Here is a 20,392-nt window from a genome sequence, read left to right as displayed (position 1 = left end):
GGAAAAGCGATTGCTTCTTAATGCCTGGACTGTGTTGAGGTTTTAAATGTTATCCGATCGCTAATATTTACATATCTAATGCAAACTTAGTGCCAGTTTGACACTAAGATGCTTGCCGGAAATTGCATGGGATGTAAACAACCGTCCTCTATTGCAAAGAGGGAAATGCCAATCAGAACGAGGCAGCTGTTAAATATTTGGAAAATTTAATGTATTCTTAGTGTATGTGCCTTAGTCCCTTAAATCAAGCTTGACATCTTATCTCATCCTGACAGCTATCAAATATGAAGGAGACAGGTGTTAGGTCAATCACATTTTGCTGTATCAATTTGTCTTGACAGGTTTCATTACCTTTTCTCCTTCAGTTTTTATTATTAAACACCTGGACCAGTTGCCCTGAAAGGATATAAATTTTGTTCAATTAGCTTGTTAGCAATGTTTTTCAAATTTAAACTGGTATCGGCCCTTTGATGCAAGTCCCCTCCACTGTTTTTGTTGGTCATGCTGCTCTAATCAATGACCCTTGTGGAGTGATTGTTCACTAATGCCAGGTTTCCCACATTCAGCCCCATGATTTTGATTCAAAAGCAGAAAATATGATGTTGATAAAAACAAGATGTGAATGAAATAATATAAAAATAACAACAAAAAATACCATGAAAGAGGAAAGTTGATGAAGATTTTTAAAAACAAACCAAAGATAAATATGCAAAAATCAATCATGTCATAAGCTATATCAACAATTTGAGTTAAAAACTTGCAAAGGTCTTGGCAAAAAACACATTTTTAAAAATAGTTATTTATAACACATTTTAATAAGTTACACCACAACTATCACTTGCAGGGAGAACCCATGTTGAAAGTCTCAATTTGTGCAAAAATCTGTGTCACTGTGCATCACCAAGTGTAACAATTTACCTCTAAGAAGTAAGGCATAAAAAGGCTCACAAGCTGAAGCGATGAATCAGCATTTATACACAGAACAGACAGCCTTTTAAAGGGATTCGCAATTAGTTGTAACGGTATTTTCACATCTAAAATATTTACTTTAGATGTAAAAAATAAAGTTAAAGTAATAAATAAAATATATAATAAAAATAAAGTTGTGTTTGGCTCTTTCCCGCTGCGCTCTTCTTTTACAAATTTTAATAAAATATTGTCACACGGACGTAGCCATATTGTTTACAATGTAATGGATTGTGGGTAAATTGAATTAAATTTTTTTAACCAATTCTATTTCGTGCATTAAAGAAGGAAAACGCATGCAAACTTTTGAGATCCACTGTTTTACAGCCCAGTGTTTCTCAGGAAATACTAAGCCTTTCCCTACCACCAATCTGACGATATTAAAACAAAACAAACAGGAACTGAAATTTTATTACTCTGCATTTTTCCATGAATAGAGTTTTTATCCTTTAAACAGCATGAGTGATTGAAGAATGCAGTTTAATTATGCTTTTCAACATTAAACTTTTCAAGTTCCATTTTGGAGAAATAAGCAAAGACTGAAATAGGACTGCCTTGTGGAATAGTCAGCAATATATCACCAACCCTTGAAATGCAAAACGGCTGCTAAATATTTTTTAACAAAGCGATAAATTCTGCAGTAAACGTCTTAGACACATTTCTAGCTTTTTCTATCAGATTAAAACTTTCACACACGAAGTAGTTTACAACCTTTAATTTTTCCAGATATATTACTTTAATTTTTGAATTTATGAATTGCAAGTAAATATTAATACATTTTATAACTAATAGCCATTTTTTTGTCCTAAGTAAATTTTAAATGTATTATTATTATTATTATTATTATTATTATTATTATTATTATTATTATTATTATTATTATTATTATTATTATTATTATTATTATTATTATTATTAAAATACTCCCAAGTAAGGAAAACCAAACAGACTCGACATTACTCACATGCTCTCAATACCAGTGTAGTGTTTGACCAAAAAGGAGCGGATCGTATGACCGTATATATTAGCAAAACCACTAATCGATTCCTAATTAAAGCATAAGGCAAAACCCAAAGTGTGAAGGCGGCATTTCCAATTCAGGAAGGATGTAGTAGGGATTGATTTCGTCCACGTCTGTACTCTTTGGTTGAGTGGCTGTGGACCAATCGGTGACAAGGGGGCGGGGTCTGCGGCAAATTAACAAGCTGTGAGCTGCGGATGAGAGCAGCAGAGACCTCACTTATCCATCCATCCTGCTTTACCTTACGCCCTTTGACGGTAAGAGCCGCTTTATGCTTCACATTCTGGTGGTTCTGATTCAGATTGCCGCCGGCAATTTATTTAAGAGGCAAGTCAGTGTCACAGCTTTGGAGCTTTTGCTACATGTAAAAAATACACATCTTGTGAGTTTATCCCAAGGTTGACTTTTTGTGAAGGTGTCGGCATTTGATGGCATTGAATGAAGGGATTAGAATGGCGTAATCAACATGTGTGGGCTGCTTGATAAAGCTGGGACGCACTAAGGCAAACGCTGATTAACACTGACCATGTGTCCACCACCCAGGACTGTTTGATTTTGTCGCGATGCGCTGCTTCTCCTCCTGTTGTTTTAACCACTCAAATCATCTCAGTGGATGCCGGGGGGTTCTTGTCCTTGAAATGCAGCCAAAGGAGGATTGAGTAAATATGTGTAATTTAGCGAGAGGCATTGCTCATCAGCCTGATCATGTACCTTATCCCCACCCAAATATATACACACCAGTTCATACTCTTGTCCCCCCCTACCCACCCTCCTTTCATGCAGGTATTTCATGTCCCTAAAAGGCTTGATGGGTTATGAACTGATCCCACAGATGTTACTTTTTAATGAGATAGACATTTAGTAGGTGTTGATGAAAAGACATTTCAAGTAATAATTTGGAAAAGTAAGACGTTTAATAAAATGTATTCAATTTCAGCATATTCTGAGTTGAAATCAGATGATTTTGCATCTACTGTTAATAACATAGTACACATGTCTGTCCTGCCTCATGGTCTCAATCCACTTCTAATCTCTTTATCTCTGTCATCTCAGATAATGTCCTAATTCAGGTCTAGTTCATATACAAAAAGAGTATCTGTTTAAATCCTTATCCCATCGAATTAAAACCATATTTGTCTGAATCTCTACTTAATCCCTGCTGTTCCTCCCTGCTTTGTGTGTGTGTGTGCGTGGGTGTGCATGTGTGTGTGTTTGTGCTGCCTATTCCCACAGAGCATTAATGCCTTAATTGCGTTTCAATAATTAAATGTCTTTCGAATCATCCAAGTGAAACCAAACAGGCAGGGAAGGGAAAAGCAACATACCTCACATCCAGGAGCTGCAATCGTCCTTCAGAATTATGCGTGTGTGTTTGCAGGGTTTATTGATGTGTTTCTGTTAGTTTTTCTGCTCAGAAACCTGTAATAAACAGAGCAGTTGTTTATCCCACACTGTATATTATGCCTTTCCTCGAGATAGAACCAATCCTCCTGTGCTTTTTCTCCTTTTCTTAAATACAGCAGAGCACAACAAAATGTTTATTTATTTATTTTTTCATTGAACTGATTTTGCATTTGTTACAGAATAGGGTTACAATACAGTACCAAACAAGAAAATCATAATTTGGCTTACTATTATTTAAAACGGGCTGCACAGTGGTGCAGTTGGTAGAGCTGTTGCCTTGCAGCAAGAAGGTCCTGGGTTCAATTCCCGGCCCGGGCTCTTTCTGCACGGAGTTTGCATGTTCTCCCTGTGCATGCGTGGGTTCTCTCCGGGTTCTCCGGCTTCCTCCCACAGTCCAAAAATATGACTGTCAGGTTAATTGGTCTCTCTAAATTCTCCCTAGGTGTGAGTGTGTGTGTGAATGGTTGTTTGTCCTGTCTGTCTCTGTGTTGCCCTGCGACAGACTGGCGACCTGTCCAGGGTGAACCCCGCCTCTCACACGGAACGTAGCTGGAGATAGGAACCAGCAACCCTCCCGACCCCATTAGGGACAAGGGTGAACAGAAAATGGATGGATGGATGGATGAATTATTTAAAACACGGCTTTCAAACACATTTGTATGTTGGATAACATTTTAAACCAACAAAGAAATGAAGAAAATTATAACTATGTCTTGGTCAGTGTGCAGTTTTGCTTTTCTCTTTCCAATTGCATGGATTGAACAGTGGAGATGTTGAAAGCTGGGGATAATGTGTTAGAATCTAAACTTGCTTTAACAACTCCTCAACTTCATCTCTTATCTATCTGTGTTGGCCCTTGGTCTTAATTATGCTGTTTGTTAACTAATGTTTTAGCAACTGGATAATGGTTCACATAGTTATAAAATCAGAATATAGAAATTATTTAATCAAGTGTGAAACTGTTTAAATCTGAAGAAGTATATTAGTAAGTAACAGGGCGGCTCACCTAAATGTTGTTATTGATTACCTTTTCAATTAAAATACATCTTGTGGAAGGCAAACAGTCTGGGAAGGAGAATACTGAAAATATCCCAGAGTATTATTAAATTTTGACTGACTGAGTCTGTCATACTGTCACACAGAGATCAATTTTATAATGTTTGTTCATCTTAATCAATATTTTTGTTGCAGAAATACTTTGTAATGTAGGAAAATTCTTAAATTTTTATTTTGCCATATTGCATTGCAGATGGATGGATGGATGGATGGATGGATTGATGGTTGGATGATGGATGGATGGATGGATGGATGGATGGATGGATGGATGGATGGATGGATGGATGGATTGATGGTTGGATGATGGATGGATAGATGGTGGATGATGGATGGATGGATGGATGGTTGGATGGATGGTTGGATGATGGATGGATGGATAGATGGTGGATGATGGATGGATGGTTGGATATCCATCCAACCATCCATCCATCATCCACCATCTATCCATGACTGACTGACAGTATGACTGACTGAGTCTGTCATACTGTCACACAGAGATCAATTTTATAATGTTTGTTCATCTTAATCAATATTTTTGTTGCAGAAATACTTTGTAATGTAGGAAAATTCTTAAATTTTTATTTTGCCATATTGCATTGCAGATGGATGGATGGATGGATGGATGGATGGTTGGATGATGGATGGATGGATGGATGGATGGATGGATGGATGGATGGATGGATGGATGGATGGATGATGGATGGATTGATGGTTGGATGATGGATGGATTGATGGTTGGATGATGGATGGATTGATGGTTGGATGGATGGATGGATGGATGGATGGATGGATGGATGGATTGATGGTTGGATGATGGATGGATTGATGGTTGGATGATGGATGGATTGATGGTTGGATGATGGATGGATTGATGGTTGGATGGATGGATGGATGGATGGATGGATGGATGGATTGATGGTTGGATGATGGATGGATTGATGGTTGGATGATGGATGGATTGATGGTTGGATGGATGGATAGTTGGATGGATGGATGGATGGATTGATGGTTGGATGATGGATGGATGGATGGTTGGATGGATGGAACACTCTTGCTCACACACTGAAATGCTTCTTAAGATCAATATAGTGACTAATAGAGTTTTAGCTGGCAGCTGAATCCAGAGTGGAGGTGATGAAACGAACAGAAACAGATTTCTGTGCGGAAAACAGATGGGATGTTGAAAGTAAATTGGTCACGGAATAATGGACAGATCATTCTTTTCTGCAAAGATGTACACTTACTGCTCTAAAAATGCCTGAACGGCGCCGGTTATTAAACAGATTAAATCTATTTGATCCTCTTTGCATTTTCTTACATCAGATCCACTGGTTACAATATATTGAGACTTTTTGATACACCATCTCGCAGTAATGCATAATTGGGAAGTGTGAAGAAAATGTCACATAAGTGTCATATTTAAAAAAAAATGGGAAAGTGTGGTGTGTATCTATATTTGAACTTTGTGAGCCAATATGGACTGATATCACCTTTTGCTGCAGTTAAAGCTGCAGTTAAAATTGCAGGTATTTTTCTTCTAGCTTTGGACATCTTGAGAATCCTTCGTTGGGAAGAAGTTTAAGCTCAATCAGACTGGGGGAGCATAAGTGAACACTTTTCAGTTTTTTTTATTAGTTTTAGATCTGGACAATTACAACCTCTAAAAGGTAACTTTCTGTTCCTTATTTACGCTGTCCTACCATTCATGTCTTGGAAGGATTGTTAGCAGTTGTGTAAAATGCTCAGATTATTGGTTGAACAATGGTCTTTGAATTGTTCAAGACAAGGGATGTTTTATAATCTAGCTCTGCTTTAAACATCTCCACAGCTGTGTTCCTTGACCTGTTCTCTGCTCTTCATTCCTCATTCAAGCTTGTTCTCAACAGACCTCTTGAGTTTTATGTTCAGATTAAATTACACAAGAAAGGACATTTTTTGTAATTGTGGGACTTCTGAAATCTGTTTATTTAACTTTTATTTATTCAGGAGTATCAGAGTAAAGCTGTTTGAATCTGTATACCACACTTGTTACATTTGTATACAAAAAAATAAAAAAAAAATAAAAAAAAATATATATATGTTTTTTCTTCCACTTAGCAATTATGTACTGCTTCATGTTCTTCTGTCATAAAATTGGGATAAAATCTGAGCAAAAAATGACAAAATGTGTTAGTTCCGTTGCTATAAAGTAAGTCAATACATGCCAAATATATACTGCTAAAATAGTGTATGCCTAAATTTCTTCTACTCCATTGACTAGAAATATAAACAATGGGATTTTCTCCCCCTTCCTTAAAATGCCTTATAGCCTAAAGAAGCTAAAACTGTTACAGTTTATCTGTCCAAGATTGCGATCTTTGCGATCTCTTCTCTCCACACCTGGCATCTCATTTAGGTTCCTGCTTATATTATCTATATTTCCTCTTAATAATGCTCATGTTCTATCAGCACTCAGTGACAATTCCCCTTCCTGCACCCTGGAAGCAAAAAGTCTTCTCTTTGCTTGACAAAGCCTCTGGTCTTTTTACTTTTCACACTGACCCCAAATACAGGCTGATATAATTACAGCTCAGAGCTTCTCACTCGGCTCCCAGAGCAGCTGAGCTGTTAGTGTATGCGTTTGTGTGTGTACATTGCTGATGCAACATGCGGGAAGACAGAAAAAGGGCGCTGTTAAGTTTACCTTGGTGTAGAGTGTTGGTGCATGACAAAGAAATTGGGTCGTTAGATAATATCATTGCTAAATAAAAACAGGTATCAGTGAGGAAGGTGCTCATTCTCAACTCCCTGTCTCCACCTACTCCCTTGTCTACTTGCTATTATTCAGGTCTTTTCTTTTGCAAAATATCCAGCGTCAAACTGGTTTATTTGTTCTTTGTGCATGCTCAGTTTACTCCTCATTCAACTTTTAGATGTAGTGGTGATTAATTTCGCCCTACTTGGAGAGTACAGTGAATAGTTTACAAAATGATTCCTCAGGAAATGTCCATACGCCCACCCATCCATTTTTTATGCATGCTTTTTGTATCTCTGCATGATCAAGATTTGGTTAGCATGTAGAAATTTAACTGTAAACATTTAAAGGAGATGATTTTGACAAGACTTTTTCTATTTCACGTAACAGAACTTAATAATAAAAAAATCTAAATAAAGATATATAATCTAAAGATATGTAAAGATAGAGCTCTGCAGTTTATATCAGTCGATAGATTTTTCATTTATTTAGATTCACCATCAACTAAACAATTAGGAGTCTTTATTAATCTAAATTTTCTTATTATTTCTATGAGCAGAAAGGCAATATGGAAGACTTTTGCCTAGCTTCTTAAGTCAAGTAGAGTCCTTTCACCAAGAAAACAATTTTCCGGCTACAGTTGGTTTCAGACATTTATCTGAGTTCCTGTTGTTGACCTGTTTCAGCTGATATTGTCATACCGGCTTATAGTACAGAGAGCATCTCATCATATTTACCATCTTCTCTTCATTTTTGGCCCACAGTTAAAATAAAAGTCGAAGGTCAAAGTGTTGACTACTGAACTTGAAAGGTAAAAATTCAATTTCTTCCAAAAATTGAGTTATGCTGTCATATCAAAAGGTTTGAGCCTGACAGACAGTTTGACTGATAGATTGGATACTCCTTATTGGGGTCTTCATCCACCACTGGTGTGTCCTGCTTTGTCTTTTACTGACCGCAAAGTAGTTAAAAGTTTTAATTCATGTCAGCAAAGCTGCTCAGTAGGATGGCTCAGGTTCTGCTCTCGAATTAACTTATACAATTTTATGACATAATAACTTTATTTGACAAATATTTGAGAAATGCTGTGAGAAATTAGCATGGTGTTGAAGCTCCATTTCAAGACATAAATTGTACATCGACTTTCCCAGTTGCAACGGGTTGAGAGAGTTTCAATACATTTTCACTGCATAAAGAGCTGAAATCAGAACGTTTCACTGCAGGAGTGATTTAACATTAATGATGTCGGTTTAATGTAAGTTTAATCACTTTTAGTGTGCGCATGCATGTGCCTTCCTGCATTCGCCTCAGTTCAAGTTAAAATTGAAAGCTGCCCCAGTGGCACCTCTAAGGAAAACTCATGAATGATAATCAGCATCCATTATCTCCGTTCTGCGAAGCCCTTCATAAGTTCTACATATTCAAAGTGAAGTCATGCCAAGATTTCCCTGCCATTTTCTACAGACACACTGCGGGAATTCAAGGTTCTTCTGTGCCAGACAAAATCATGGACATCACTCTCTGCAGCCCAGAGGAACAGGCCTTGGTGAAAAAGGATGTTAGCATTTTCACAGAATTATTCTAGGCCTCAGCACTTTGAAAGCGTCAAACCTCATAAATAAAATAAAATTAAAAAAAATAGTCTGCTGCATCTACTCATTTTCAGAGAGATGAAAGGAGAAGGCACAGGCAGGTTTGTCTTTTTTTTTTTTTTTTTTTTTTCCTGAAACTGCAGTGCAGTCATGACTGTTAATCTTGTGTGTGTGTGTATTACAGAGGGGGCACATTAAGTGACTGGAACTGATGTGCAGAGATCTTTCTAAGAGAGATGTTATTGGTGGCAGAAATTGCTTAGTGGAGTATGAAAAGAGAAAGGGGTTTATCTACCTACCTTGAAGGAGTGAGATATATTCAAAGGGTGAAAGAAAAACGTCTCTCCATCAGCTTGGCAAAATGAAAAATGCCCATCACTTGCAGCTGCCTTGGTAATCTCGATTTGAAATTCTGCGTAAGCACCTGAGATGGCGTGCGTGTGCTTCGGTGTGCTTGTGGACCTGAATCACGAAGAGAGGATGTTTAGTAAATTCCCCTGGTCTTCCAGGCATGCTGTCGAAAGGTGTCAAGTTTAAATGGCAGTAAGGATTACGTACATGAACACATCATGTTTTGATTGCAAAAATGTCAACCACCGATCTATTCTGTCTGAGAATTAGGATTACACAGAGAGATTAAAGGCAGCTTTTAAAGGCCAGAGAGTTTAATTGCATGGAATTAACTTGTCAGGATTAAACTCCTGTAACTCAAACCACGGGAGATCTCCTGACATATTCTGTCCTTTTAGTCACGGGGGAGCATTTATGGCTTGTTATTAGCGCTTCCCTTTGAAGGTATTGTGGGAAAACCACCCGAGTAGACCAAAACTAAAGTTGTGCTCAGACTCATCAATGACCAAGCTGGCAAAGCGTGGGACCAGCTGACAGATGGAGCGCCACAACTCCAAAGGTCGGCTCGGTGTCACCATTTCAAGTAAAAGCCAGCCAGCCATGGTGCTGTTATCCTCTCAGGCTTTCACGCCGCCACACATGGTGACTGTTCTCCCTGCCTGAGCTTTGTTGCTCAGACTTTTCTTACAGAAAAATAGCAGTGCCAGTCTTTAAAAAGTTCAGCTCCCACAACTCAGAAGGTCAGATACATTACCTGCATTTACATGTGCGCCAGCTGCCCCTTCCCTCTGGGGCGGCTTCTTTTTCTGGGCAACATGGGATGAACAAGATTAGGTGAGAATGGTTTCCTGGATAAATAAGAGCTGCAGTGTGTGACGTCTGTGGCAGCTGCATAAGGTTTTTGTCATGTAAATAAATTAGGCCATGAAATCATTTAAGGATTGTTTTAAAATGCTTAATTGGACATTTATACTACAGTTGACCCAACTATTAGAGGGGGATATAAAAATGAATATGCATTAATACGGCGCACACAAAACTAATACACTACGACTTTATTGAAACAACTTATGGTTTAATTTCACTATTCAGTCTTCTCAGCATCCTTCATTTTTGTCAGACAAGATTTGCCTAAATCTGTCAGGTTGTGAGACCTTTTAACCTTTTCTGGAGACCTCTTAAATTTTCTCTAGGATTAACTTCTCTTTTAATGATGTTCGAAAATGTTCTTCTAGAGAAGTCAATCTCATGGTGATTTGGACTTATAATAATGATGATAAAAGAAATCCTGTTTAATTAAATCTTTTCATAATACGCACCTTGACCAAAACTCCTCGATCAGACCCAGAAGCAACTGTAAATCCAGCTGGATATTTCCTCATAAAAAACTGTTTGCTGTGATCCTTTAGGCCATTCAAGTAAGTGGAAATTTCATATGCATATGTTCACTGAAAAGGGCGGAAGGGGGTTCTACTGCAGCAGACTGTAAAATGCAAAATGGATTGTCATGCTTTGGACTTCTCTGTTCATATGCAGCAACAAATTCCATGAGAAGACTTTGTTTCTCTCTTTAACTCGGTCCATTCACAGTCAACACTTGTCTTTACTGACACTATCCTGACTAAAAAATTTAGTTGTTGTTTCAAACTACCGTTGGCCACAGATGGCGTGCTCTCTCCCGAGTATTAACACTAGTAGTACTGCAGGCAGTGCTGGAGTCGAAATAATAATCAGCCTGAACCGCGGCATGAAACCCGATGGGTTTTTGGAGAACAGTCGAAGTCTATGAGGAAGATTAATCCATATCAGGCTTTAGTTAATCCTACAGTGCTTGTTAATGAATTTCAAGGTTTTTCTCTCCAGAAGGACAGAACTATGCTAGAACTGGATACTGCTTTACTGTCAGATGGACTGGCTCAGAGGAAAGAACAGGACACAGCGGGATGGGGCGCCCAATTTTCTGGCCGATATCCATTGTTTCTGTTGTTGACAGCACTGTCACCTGCCATCTCACACATATAGCATTAGCCAGCAGATTCCAGCCATTCTTGGGACCGCTAATTATATCTCTGATGCCAGCAGAAAAAAACGACAACAAAACAATCTGTTACCTCTTTATCACTGTCTGAATTCACCAGCTTCCTGCACATTTCAGCCTTATACCCCTAACTCTCTGTTTCTCCATTTGGCCAGCAAAAAACAATGTTGCTTGGCAACAACAGTACTAGAAAAATAGCACAGTGTCTGTCTGTAATCTCTTTTCAGTGTAGGGAGGTAACGAGTGAAAGAAGGTAGAAAAGTGGAGTTGTATTTGTATGTATTAGAGTTGTATTTGAAACGTAATCAATTGCAAATTTATTGACGGAATCTGACTTGATGTTGTGTTTTTATTGTTGATTCTATGTTGCATTGTGTTTTTGTGTTTGATTTGGTGTAAAGCACTTGCTGCTGAAATGTGCTATACAAATAAAATTTGATTGATTGATTGATTGATTGATTGAATGAAAAGAGGCTGGGGTGGACAGATAAAACTAGAATGACAGGGAGAGTGAGTTGAGAACATGCTGACGACATTTATGATTTTTAAAAACAATAAATCGGTGCTTAAGTTTGAACTTGTATATTTTTCTCTAGTCCACATATGCTCACATATTAGCATACACCTCCTTTATTACTCTGTTTACGTCAACAAACTAGCAGTGCAGCTCTGACAGCATATCTTGCTTTAAAGGCAAGAGTGTCCAACATCCGACCAGCAGATCATCAGACTGATTTTGTGCTACATTAAGACTACAAGTCAAGACTGACACAAGCTAGACTAGGAGATATTGTTGATACAAATGGATAATTTGGATTTTTAATGAGGTTAAAATTATTACTGACAGATTAAAATCGTCTTTTTAAAATCCCTAGAAAAATGCTGGGGACAACATATTTCTAGTATTTGTATAGAATCCTAGTAATCTTTCAAAGATTTTTCACACTGATATAATACCTCCATGGTGGGAAAAATCTTGGTCTTCAACCAAAATGTTTGCATCCTCATTTCACAGTAGCACAGCTATCCGGTCATTTTTTTTTTTAAATCAAAAGCCAAGACAATTTGCAAACTGGATGCCTGTCTTTTTAAAAATGTTCCTTAGCTCATTGTTTCAGTTTAATGGAATTTAATGGTGTCATTATAAGAAGTAGTCTTTTTTAAAATATAAAAGTTGTTTGCTTACTTTGCTTTTTCCTTCCTGTAAGATTTAAAATGACAGAACAATTAACAGACATTTCTTGTTTTGCTGTTGACCTTGATATTCTTTGTGTTTTTCATATCCCTGCTGTCATTTTCATCTCTGTCATTTCTTTTTTCTCCTCTTTTCTATCTTCTTGTTTCTATACCTTCACCTCTTTATCTTCCCTCTAGTCCTCTTCTCTCTACTCATCACTCTGTCCCCTCCACAAATAATTTCCTCTCATCCTGTCACATTTTTTGGGTGCACATTCCCCTCCACATCACTTCTTTTCCTGTAACTCATCTATCTTTGCATCTCCACAGCTTTCATCCTCCTCTTTATTCCCCTTGTCCTTATATTATTGTTGATCTTACTTTTCTTTCTTTTCATTTATTCCTCCATTTACCAGCTCTCCTGTGGTCTGCGCTGAGATGTCAGTTCTGGAGGTTTCAACTCCGCTCTTCCTCTTCCTGCTCTCCATCCTGTTGCCGGGCTACGGTTGCTGGGCGGCGGACGTTCCAGAGGACACCACATCGGAGTTTTCGGTCAGACTGTACCACCGGCTGCAGGCTGCAGGGGGTCAGGAAAACATCATTTTTTCTCCACTGAGTGTGTCTGTTGCCCTCGGCATGGTGGAGCTGGGAGCCCGGGGGGCTTCACTGGAGGAGATACGAGAGGCTGTGGGATTCAGTCACTTACTGCCTGGTGAGAGAAACTTCCCAAGCATCACCCTCAGCAGGCTGAGAGAATAATGCGCCATTATCCTGTATGGTTGTCAGATCAGGTGCTGTGGTTTACAGTACCAGCAGATTCAAATTCTCCACTTAATAAATAGCTCATTTTGAAAATTTGGAAGATGTTTAAGTGGGTTTTTTTTTTTCATGTAGAAATGTATAGAAAATCAGTTTGCTGCACATTTAAAACTTTATTTTAAAATTCACAATTTCAAATTGCTTAAAAATATAAAATGGACAGCTTAGTTTTTTCCCCCAGATGAGTCCTTTTGAAAAACATATCAGTAAATATCTGACCTGCTGCTGAAAGGCTCTTAGCGTCGTCACATGATGAGTTTTACCTAGTCAGTCTGCTAACTTAAACAGTTTTATTAGCTTTGCATTGAAGGCTTTGCATTACCAAGCCAGATTACAAAATGATATTGCTTCACTGCTGAAGCAATGAACTGATGATAATGTTTTTTAATCTCATGCAATGCTGATCAGATGCTCTCTCTGCACCGATGAAGGTTCTTTCACCTCAGCATGACCAGGGAGATGGATCTATTTTCTGATTAATATTTCTGTTGAATAACTGACCATTTGGTAGCCATGTTCATTGAATTTTCAGACTGAGATGATCAGGAGGTCATTTTGAATGACCAGCAAGATTAGAACATCATGGCAAAGCAGCACACTGTAAATGTAAACATTTGTTTTTACCCTGATACAAATGACAAAGCATGCAGTAAAAATTTATGTAGCAAAAGCACATAATACTTCACAAACCAAACCAAACCAAACCTGATGCTTCAGATACAGCAACGGACAAGAAAGACTCTACCTGAGTACAATAATAATTTGTGCTCTGAAAGACTTAACTTTTTATATATATTTTTTCTTAAATTACATTTTTGAGTACTAGATTAAAAAAATATGTGGCTAATATTTCAAAATATTACTCAAAGGGGAAAAATAAAGAATCCTCAATTTAACTCGTATGACTTTGACATGGCAAAAGGTGTGTAGGGATGTACTACATGTGTGTATAAGATACACACACAGGGACGGGATGAATGTGTGTGTGTGTGTCTGCTGTTATCCCTGTAGGTGTGGAGTTCTCCTTGCTCCAGAACCTGACAGAGGCGCTCTCCGATGATGACGCCCACTACGTGATCCGGTTTGCAAACAGCCTCTTCCTGCAGGAAGGTATCAGCTTTAACCCAGACTTTCTACACCTGATGAAGAAATACTTTCAGGCCGAAGTGGAAACTGTGGATTTCAGCGAATCTTCGGTGGTCGCCGAACAGATCAACAACTGGGTGGAGAATCACACAGAGAGTAAGTGAGACAAATAGTCAGAAAGGGGGAATACAGCAGGTGAGGTGCATTTATAATGTTTAAATTTTTTTGCTTTAACAAAAGATATCAAGCTGTGTAAAGCCTAAGTGCAATAATGCTTCATAATTCTTTGTCGTGACTCCAAAGCTTCAATACACCATTTACCTTCTTCAGGAAAATTATCCAGATTTAGAACATAATTCAGTCAAAATCTTATTCCCTGCAGGTAAGATTCGTTCACTGCTGTCAGCCGAGGATTTCAGCAGCATCACCCGTCTCACTCTGGTGAACGCCGTCTATTTCCGAGGATCCTGGAAAAATCAGTTCAGGCCAGAGAACACCAGAACCTTTTCCTTCAGCAGAGATGATGGCTCTGAGGTCCAGACCCTGATGATGTACCAGCAGGGAGATTTTTACTATGGTAGGCATGAGTCTGCATGCCCATGAGTGCAGAACTGGACAAGTGTGTCTTTATTTAGAAATGTTACTTTACTGCACTTACTTCTTAGTGTGATTTAAAATGTTAATCTAAGGTCTAAAATATTGATATTTAGTGTTAGCAGAGTCAAAGGCATCTTTTCGGCTCAGTGAATTTGCCCACATTTGTAACAGTTGTTCTCCTAAAATATGAAATATTTCAGTGTTTCCTCTCGGTGTTTTATTCTCCTTTGTGCCTTCTGTACTGCCAAAAACAGTTGCAGCAAGTTGTTAAGCTGCAACTAAAATTGGTGCATTTGAGTTATTTTGGTGACATTTGCATGTCTGGGCAGAGCGTTCACACACACACACACACACACATACATATTCACACCTTCATGCATACACACTCATGAACGAGAGGAATCCCTAATGTGTTTTCCTCTGATGAGTCTAGAGGGTGTGAATGTGCCAACTGTGTGTGTGAGAGCTGTAACCAGGGATGGGTCCTTGTGGAGAAGACCACATTTTATTCTGTCTCATTTTGCAGAACAATCCTAGTGGCTAACCACCTTAACCAGTTCTTCCCTAATCACCTGCGTGGTTCCTGTTTCTTGGGACCACCTCAGCGGCGGTACAAGTCATATTGCATAGGTGGCATTTGTTTGGCAGCAAACTGTATTGGTCGATTGGCATTGAAATTCGCAAAAAGACTGTAGCAATTGTCAGGATGGCGAGCTGCGAATAAATATTTCATGATTAAATCTTGAGATCCTAACTTTTTTTAATTGTTATTTAATTGTACTAATGTTAATACTCCACAATTCACACCAAAAATTGTGTATCAGTAGTATCATGTATCCTGGGTTCATCAGTTTCTGGTGGCTTTCAGCTTTTTACTCCAGCTGCAGTCCACCTTGTGTTCTTCACAATCCTTTTAACCTTAACCCAAAGTTGTCCCTGTTGCCTGTACAACTTTTACTGACACACTTTTTTTCTTCTGCTTGCAATTTACCGTATTCTTTGTCGCTTACAGGCTACAGCATGTAACTCCGCCTTATAGGGGCCACACCAATACTTTCTCTATGATGAAATATCAGAGAACATTACTAGAAACATTAACACCTTTTAGTATTTAAAAATAAAACGTTGTATATTCTCCAGATTCAATGGCAATAGCAAGTTTAGTACGTTTTGTTGGAAATGTCTTTGTAAAGTTTTTCTTTGTTTCTAAAATGTACTAAGCATCCGTAACTTTTTTATGCTTTCTAAAATGTATTAATTCTAATTATTTTGTGTCAGTCATTTATTTTCAAGTGACTGAATTTTGATTAAAACACTTCAGAAATGACTTTACAAAATATCAGTCAGTCTGTGTGTGTCAGCATGATTCAATTTGTGGATGTTTCTCCACAACTGAAGTCCAAGCCCAACGCTTGAGCATTTACTTGTGTCGTGACATGTCAGCGGCCTTGTTTTGGTCTCTTCCTGATCAGGTGAATTCAGTGATGGCTCCCAGGAGGCTGGCGGTGTGTACCAAGTCCTGGAGATGCCCTATGAGGGAGAGGACATGTCCATGATGATCATTCTGCCCCGGCAGGAGGTTCCTCTGGCTTCCCTGGAGCCCATCATTAAAGCACCACTGCTGGAGGAATGGGCAAACAATGTTAAACGACAGAAGGTGGAGGTGTACCTGCCTAGGTGAGATACAACCTATAAATGCACATCAAGGCAAGATATAGGTCTATTAAATAAAGTCAGTGTAACTACATCGTGTTTTATTGCAGCAGTTTAATGCTATTTTATCATCAGTTTTCCCGCGACCCTTCTATGAATTATCGTCTCGTTTCTCTTTTACGTTGACTAACTGAGATCCCCTATCAGGTTTAAGGTGGAGCAGAAGATTGATCTGAGAACCACCCTGCAGGACCTGGGAATTACCAAAATCTTCACCAATGATGCTGATCTTTCTGCCATGTCAGGTGAGGCATGACACACAATTCAGACAAGGCTAGTGAATGTTCATAATAATCACATGGATACAAGCAGCATGACAAAAGCTGGTAAATGAACGGCAGTCTACATATTGGCAGCAAGAGGTTAGTGTTCTATGCTTTTTTAAGGTAACCACAGTAATTGTCAGTGAGTGGGCAGTTTGGAGCTGTCACATCGAGCAGTAAAAATAGATCCTCAAAGAGCAGCTCAGATACACACAGCCAGAGAAATATGGGATGTATATGGAGATATTTTACACCTGCACCAGAAAGATACACAAAGTTACCCAATATACAGTAATGATGGAGTAAAACCTTTAATTTATTATGCCTTGATAACATTAATTATTCTGTTAAAATCAGACAGCTTCTATAAGGTGGAACAAAGGGGATTACATTGTAAAGCCTAGTCTTTAGCCAGAATAGTAACTTGTGCACGTTCCTGTTCAAACAGCTTCAGCTTCACATGTACTCAGAGGACAGGTCAGGCAGATAAGAAGAAGGCCACTTAACTCACTTTCAGTCTCTGTGGAAATAATTAGGCTGTCCTCTGACTTAATGTCTTAAGCAAGGTGCCCCTTGATGCGGTCCATCTGTCTGCTTGTCAGTACTGGTTTAAGAAACACACAAGGCTATTGTGTGTTTATGCTTTAGCTAAACATGCAACTTATAGTCTATATTAAATCTTAATTGCCTTCCTGTGTGCGTGTTAAAAAGACAATTGTGACATCTGTGTCTTGTGCAGATGGTAAGGACCTGTACATTGGAAAGGCAGTGCAAAAGGCTTACCTGGAGGTGACAGAGGAAGGTTCAGAAGGAGCTGTTGGATCTGGTAGGGTTTTTTTTTTTTTTGGCATTTTACTTTAGTCTGAATAGCTTCTATACACTGAACTCAATTAAAACTACACTGATTACTGTGGATAAGTAGAACAGGTACTGAACTGATCCCTCATTGTTCTCTGTCAGGAATGATTGCCTTGACCAGGACTCTGGTGCTGAACCAGCAGGTCATGGCGGATCATCCATTCTTCTTTGTCATCAGAAACAGAAGAACAGGTGTGTGTGGGTGTGTGTGCGTGCGTGCGTGCGTGCATGTGTGTGTGTGTGCTTGTGTGTGTGTGTGTATCAATGTGCAGTATAACAGGAGCCTTGTGCAGCGGACATTCCAAAAGAGTCGAACTTTGTCATATTTTTGACATGTCACAACAAACTCCAGAGTTTTTTACTGGATTTGTATGTATTGAAAAAACACAACGCAGTGCATATCTGTGAAGTGGAAGGAAAAGGATACATGATGCTCAAAAATAGTAAAAGTGTGGGTTTGGATTGATTCTCAGGTCCCTTTACTAAGATATCCACAAATAAAATCCAGCACAACCAACTGCCTTCAGATGTAACATAATAAGTGAACAAACATCACCTGTTTGTCATAAAATCTCAACATAAATACAGCTGCACAGACTATATATATATGCACTTTAACTCGAGTCAAGCACAGTCTCAATCTCGTTGTAATCTGTTGATGACAATGACAAATAAATATTATCTTATCTCATCTTATCTTATAGAGTTGTGGAGAAGTTGAAAGCAGGGACCCATGAGATTAAAATGCAACTTTTTAGCTTACGTGCAGAATGATATCCATATCAAAAAACTAAAACTGCACATCACACTGAACACACTGTTCATAATGATGGCAGCATCATGCTGTGGGGTTGCTTTTCTTTATATATGTTGCATCATGATGCAGGTATGTTGCTAGAAAATTTGATGGAGCTAAATAAAAGGAAAGTCTGGCAGAAATGAGCGCTGTCAGTTTTGGCTGCCCAAGTCCAATCCTCGAGAGCGTCCATCCTGCCATTTTTAGAGGCATCTCAACTCCAAAACACCTACGTCACACAGCCGAGATCCCTCAACAGGATCCATTCATCTCTACGGAGACCTGACAACAAGCACTTCATCTGATTCAGGCGTGATGGAGAAGGCAAGCATCTAGAAGTTGCAGAATGATAACTCTCGAGGACTGTACTTGGACACCTCTGCTGTAGATTAAAGCAAAATTTGCTGTATTTAATACATGTGTTAGAATGTCTGGAGTCTAGACCTAAATCCAATAGATAATTGGACCAAGTTGATGCTCACAGAAGCTTTCCATCCTATCTGAAGGATGTGACAGTTTTCTTATTCTCGCCTTTAAGAAGTGTTTAAAAAAATTAAATAACATCTATTATGATTTTCCTCCCAATTTACATGTATGCACTCTTTTGTGTTGGTTTACTGTAAAAAAAAGAAAAAAAGCACATTAGTAGGCATATACGGTACTGTTGCAAGGCACTATGTCCAAAAAATGTTAAGGCCAGACAGTCAATGAATTTGTTAAGTATGATTCTGACTGTACACCAGGTTTCTGCTGTTTACATAAATGAAAATTCCCTTTATTTGTCTTTTTCTTTAAGGCTCCATTCTGTTCATGGGCAGAGTCATGACTCCCGAGGTCGTCGAGCCCTTCGACCACGACTTCGACTCCATTTAGATGAGACTCGAGGCTGCTCCGTCAATCCAATCCTGACGTCATAAATGCTACCTATTCTCTATCGCCATCCTCAGCTGTGTTTTATACTCTTTACAAAGAATATATATATTATCCTAGTACAATATGATAAATGATGAAACTTCGACATACAACATACTGTATAATGTGACAGTGTTTTTATACTGGAAGCTTTAAATTCTTGGATACCGTCACCCAGACAGGTAGATGTAAATATTCACTAGTAAAGTGCAGTATGTATGAGCGACAGGGACACACTGTACATAATCCATGCACAGCCCCTTTAAGTTCAGCTCAGGAGCTTCTGCTTCTTACTCACCTGCTACAAAACATATGACACTCAAAATGTACTCAACTTAAGAGCAACACTCCAGTTATATTTCTGTATGATTAGCGTTAAGTTTTATATGCATAAATTTGCTTACTATTTATTGCAGGAAAAACTGTGTAAGCATTGCGTTCCTATAAAATATCTTAGTATTGAGACATATTCTGTCTGCTGTAGGCACATGGCTTAGCTCCTGAAGAAATATTATGCCTTATCATATGTGAATGGTTAATTGAGCCTGAGCTGGGCATCTTACAGGTAAGCTGAGGAGATTGTGTAACTAGGCCAGGTTGCTATGGCGATGGACCAGAGGATGAAGGTAGATCTGCAGCACTCTTGTGGATGTACATTTACCAGGAAACAGTAACACCAGCTGTATTTGATTCTTTTTTTTTTTTTGACCAAACATGAATGTGTTTCCATTAAAATCTCTCTCTATATATGGACAAATGATCGTTTGCGTGTGATTACTGTGCTTTTGTATCACTAAAAGACACTGTTTAGGTTTAAAGCAACATGACTTGTACAACTGTGACGAGAACATACTGTATAAGCTTCTGCTGGATTATTTAAACACAAATTGGAATTAGGAGAAGAAAAAATTAAGTTACTTTACAAAAATACTTCAGCATTTGTAAATTCAGACACTGGCACAGCTTATTTTTTCATTAAATGTGCACCATGGTGTCCTGCATGGGTAAAG

General features: G+C 38.5%; 1 protein-coding gene across 2 annotated transcripts; it reads left to right on the top strand.

The window, feature by feature from the left end:
• The first annotated feature begins 2,158 nt into the window (after positions 1-2,158).
• Positions 2,159-20,155, top strand: serpini1 (serpin peptidase inhibitor, clade I (neuroserpin), member 1). Of its 2 annotated transcripts, XM_044120299.1 has the most exons (9): positions 2,159-2,244; positions 12,755-13,050; positions 14,169-14,399; positions 14,626-14,820; positions 16,313-16,517; positions 16,701-16,798; positions 17,556-17,642; positions 17,777-17,866; positions 19,267-20,154. In XM_044120299.1, exons 2-9 carry the CDS (start codon positions 12,777-12,779, stop codon positions 19,341-19,343), a joined length of 1,257 nt encoding a protein of 418 aa, XP_043976234.1. In that variant the 5' UTR covers positions 2,159-2,244; positions 12,755-12,776; the 3' UTR covers positions 19,344-20,154. The 2 variants fall into 2 exon arrangements, with proteins under 2 accessions (XP_043976234.1, XP_043976235.1); XM_044120300.1 differs by lacking the exon at positions 2,159-2,244 and having other exon boundaries at positions 12,758-13,050; positions 19,267-20,155.
• The last annotated feature ends 237 nt before the right edge of the window (positions 20,156-20,392 follow it).

This window comes from Gambusia affinis, linkage group LG06, assembly GCF_019740435.1.
Source record: "Gambusia affinis linkage group LG06, SWU_Gaff_1.0, whole genome shotgun sequence".
Lineage (NCBI taxonomy): Eukaryota > Metazoa > Chordata > Actinopteri > Cyprinodontiformes > Poeciliidae > Gambusia > Gambusia affinis.
This window is presented reverse-complemented; position numbering and strand designations above follow the sequence as displayed.

Coding starts and splice junctions, on each gene's coding strand:
- serpini1 (XM_044120300.1), top strand. CDS start 12,777: ATGTCAGTTCTGGAGGTTTCAACTCCGCTCTTCCTCTTCCTGCTCTCC. Junction 14,821..16,312: donor GCAGGGAGATTTTTACTATG/GTAGGCATGAGT, acceptor CTTCCTGATCAG/GTGAATTCAGTGATGGCTCC. Junction 16,518..16,700: donor GTGGAGGTGTACCTGCCTAG/GTGAGATACAAC, acceptor ATCCCCTATCAG/GTTTAAGGTGGAGCAGAAGA.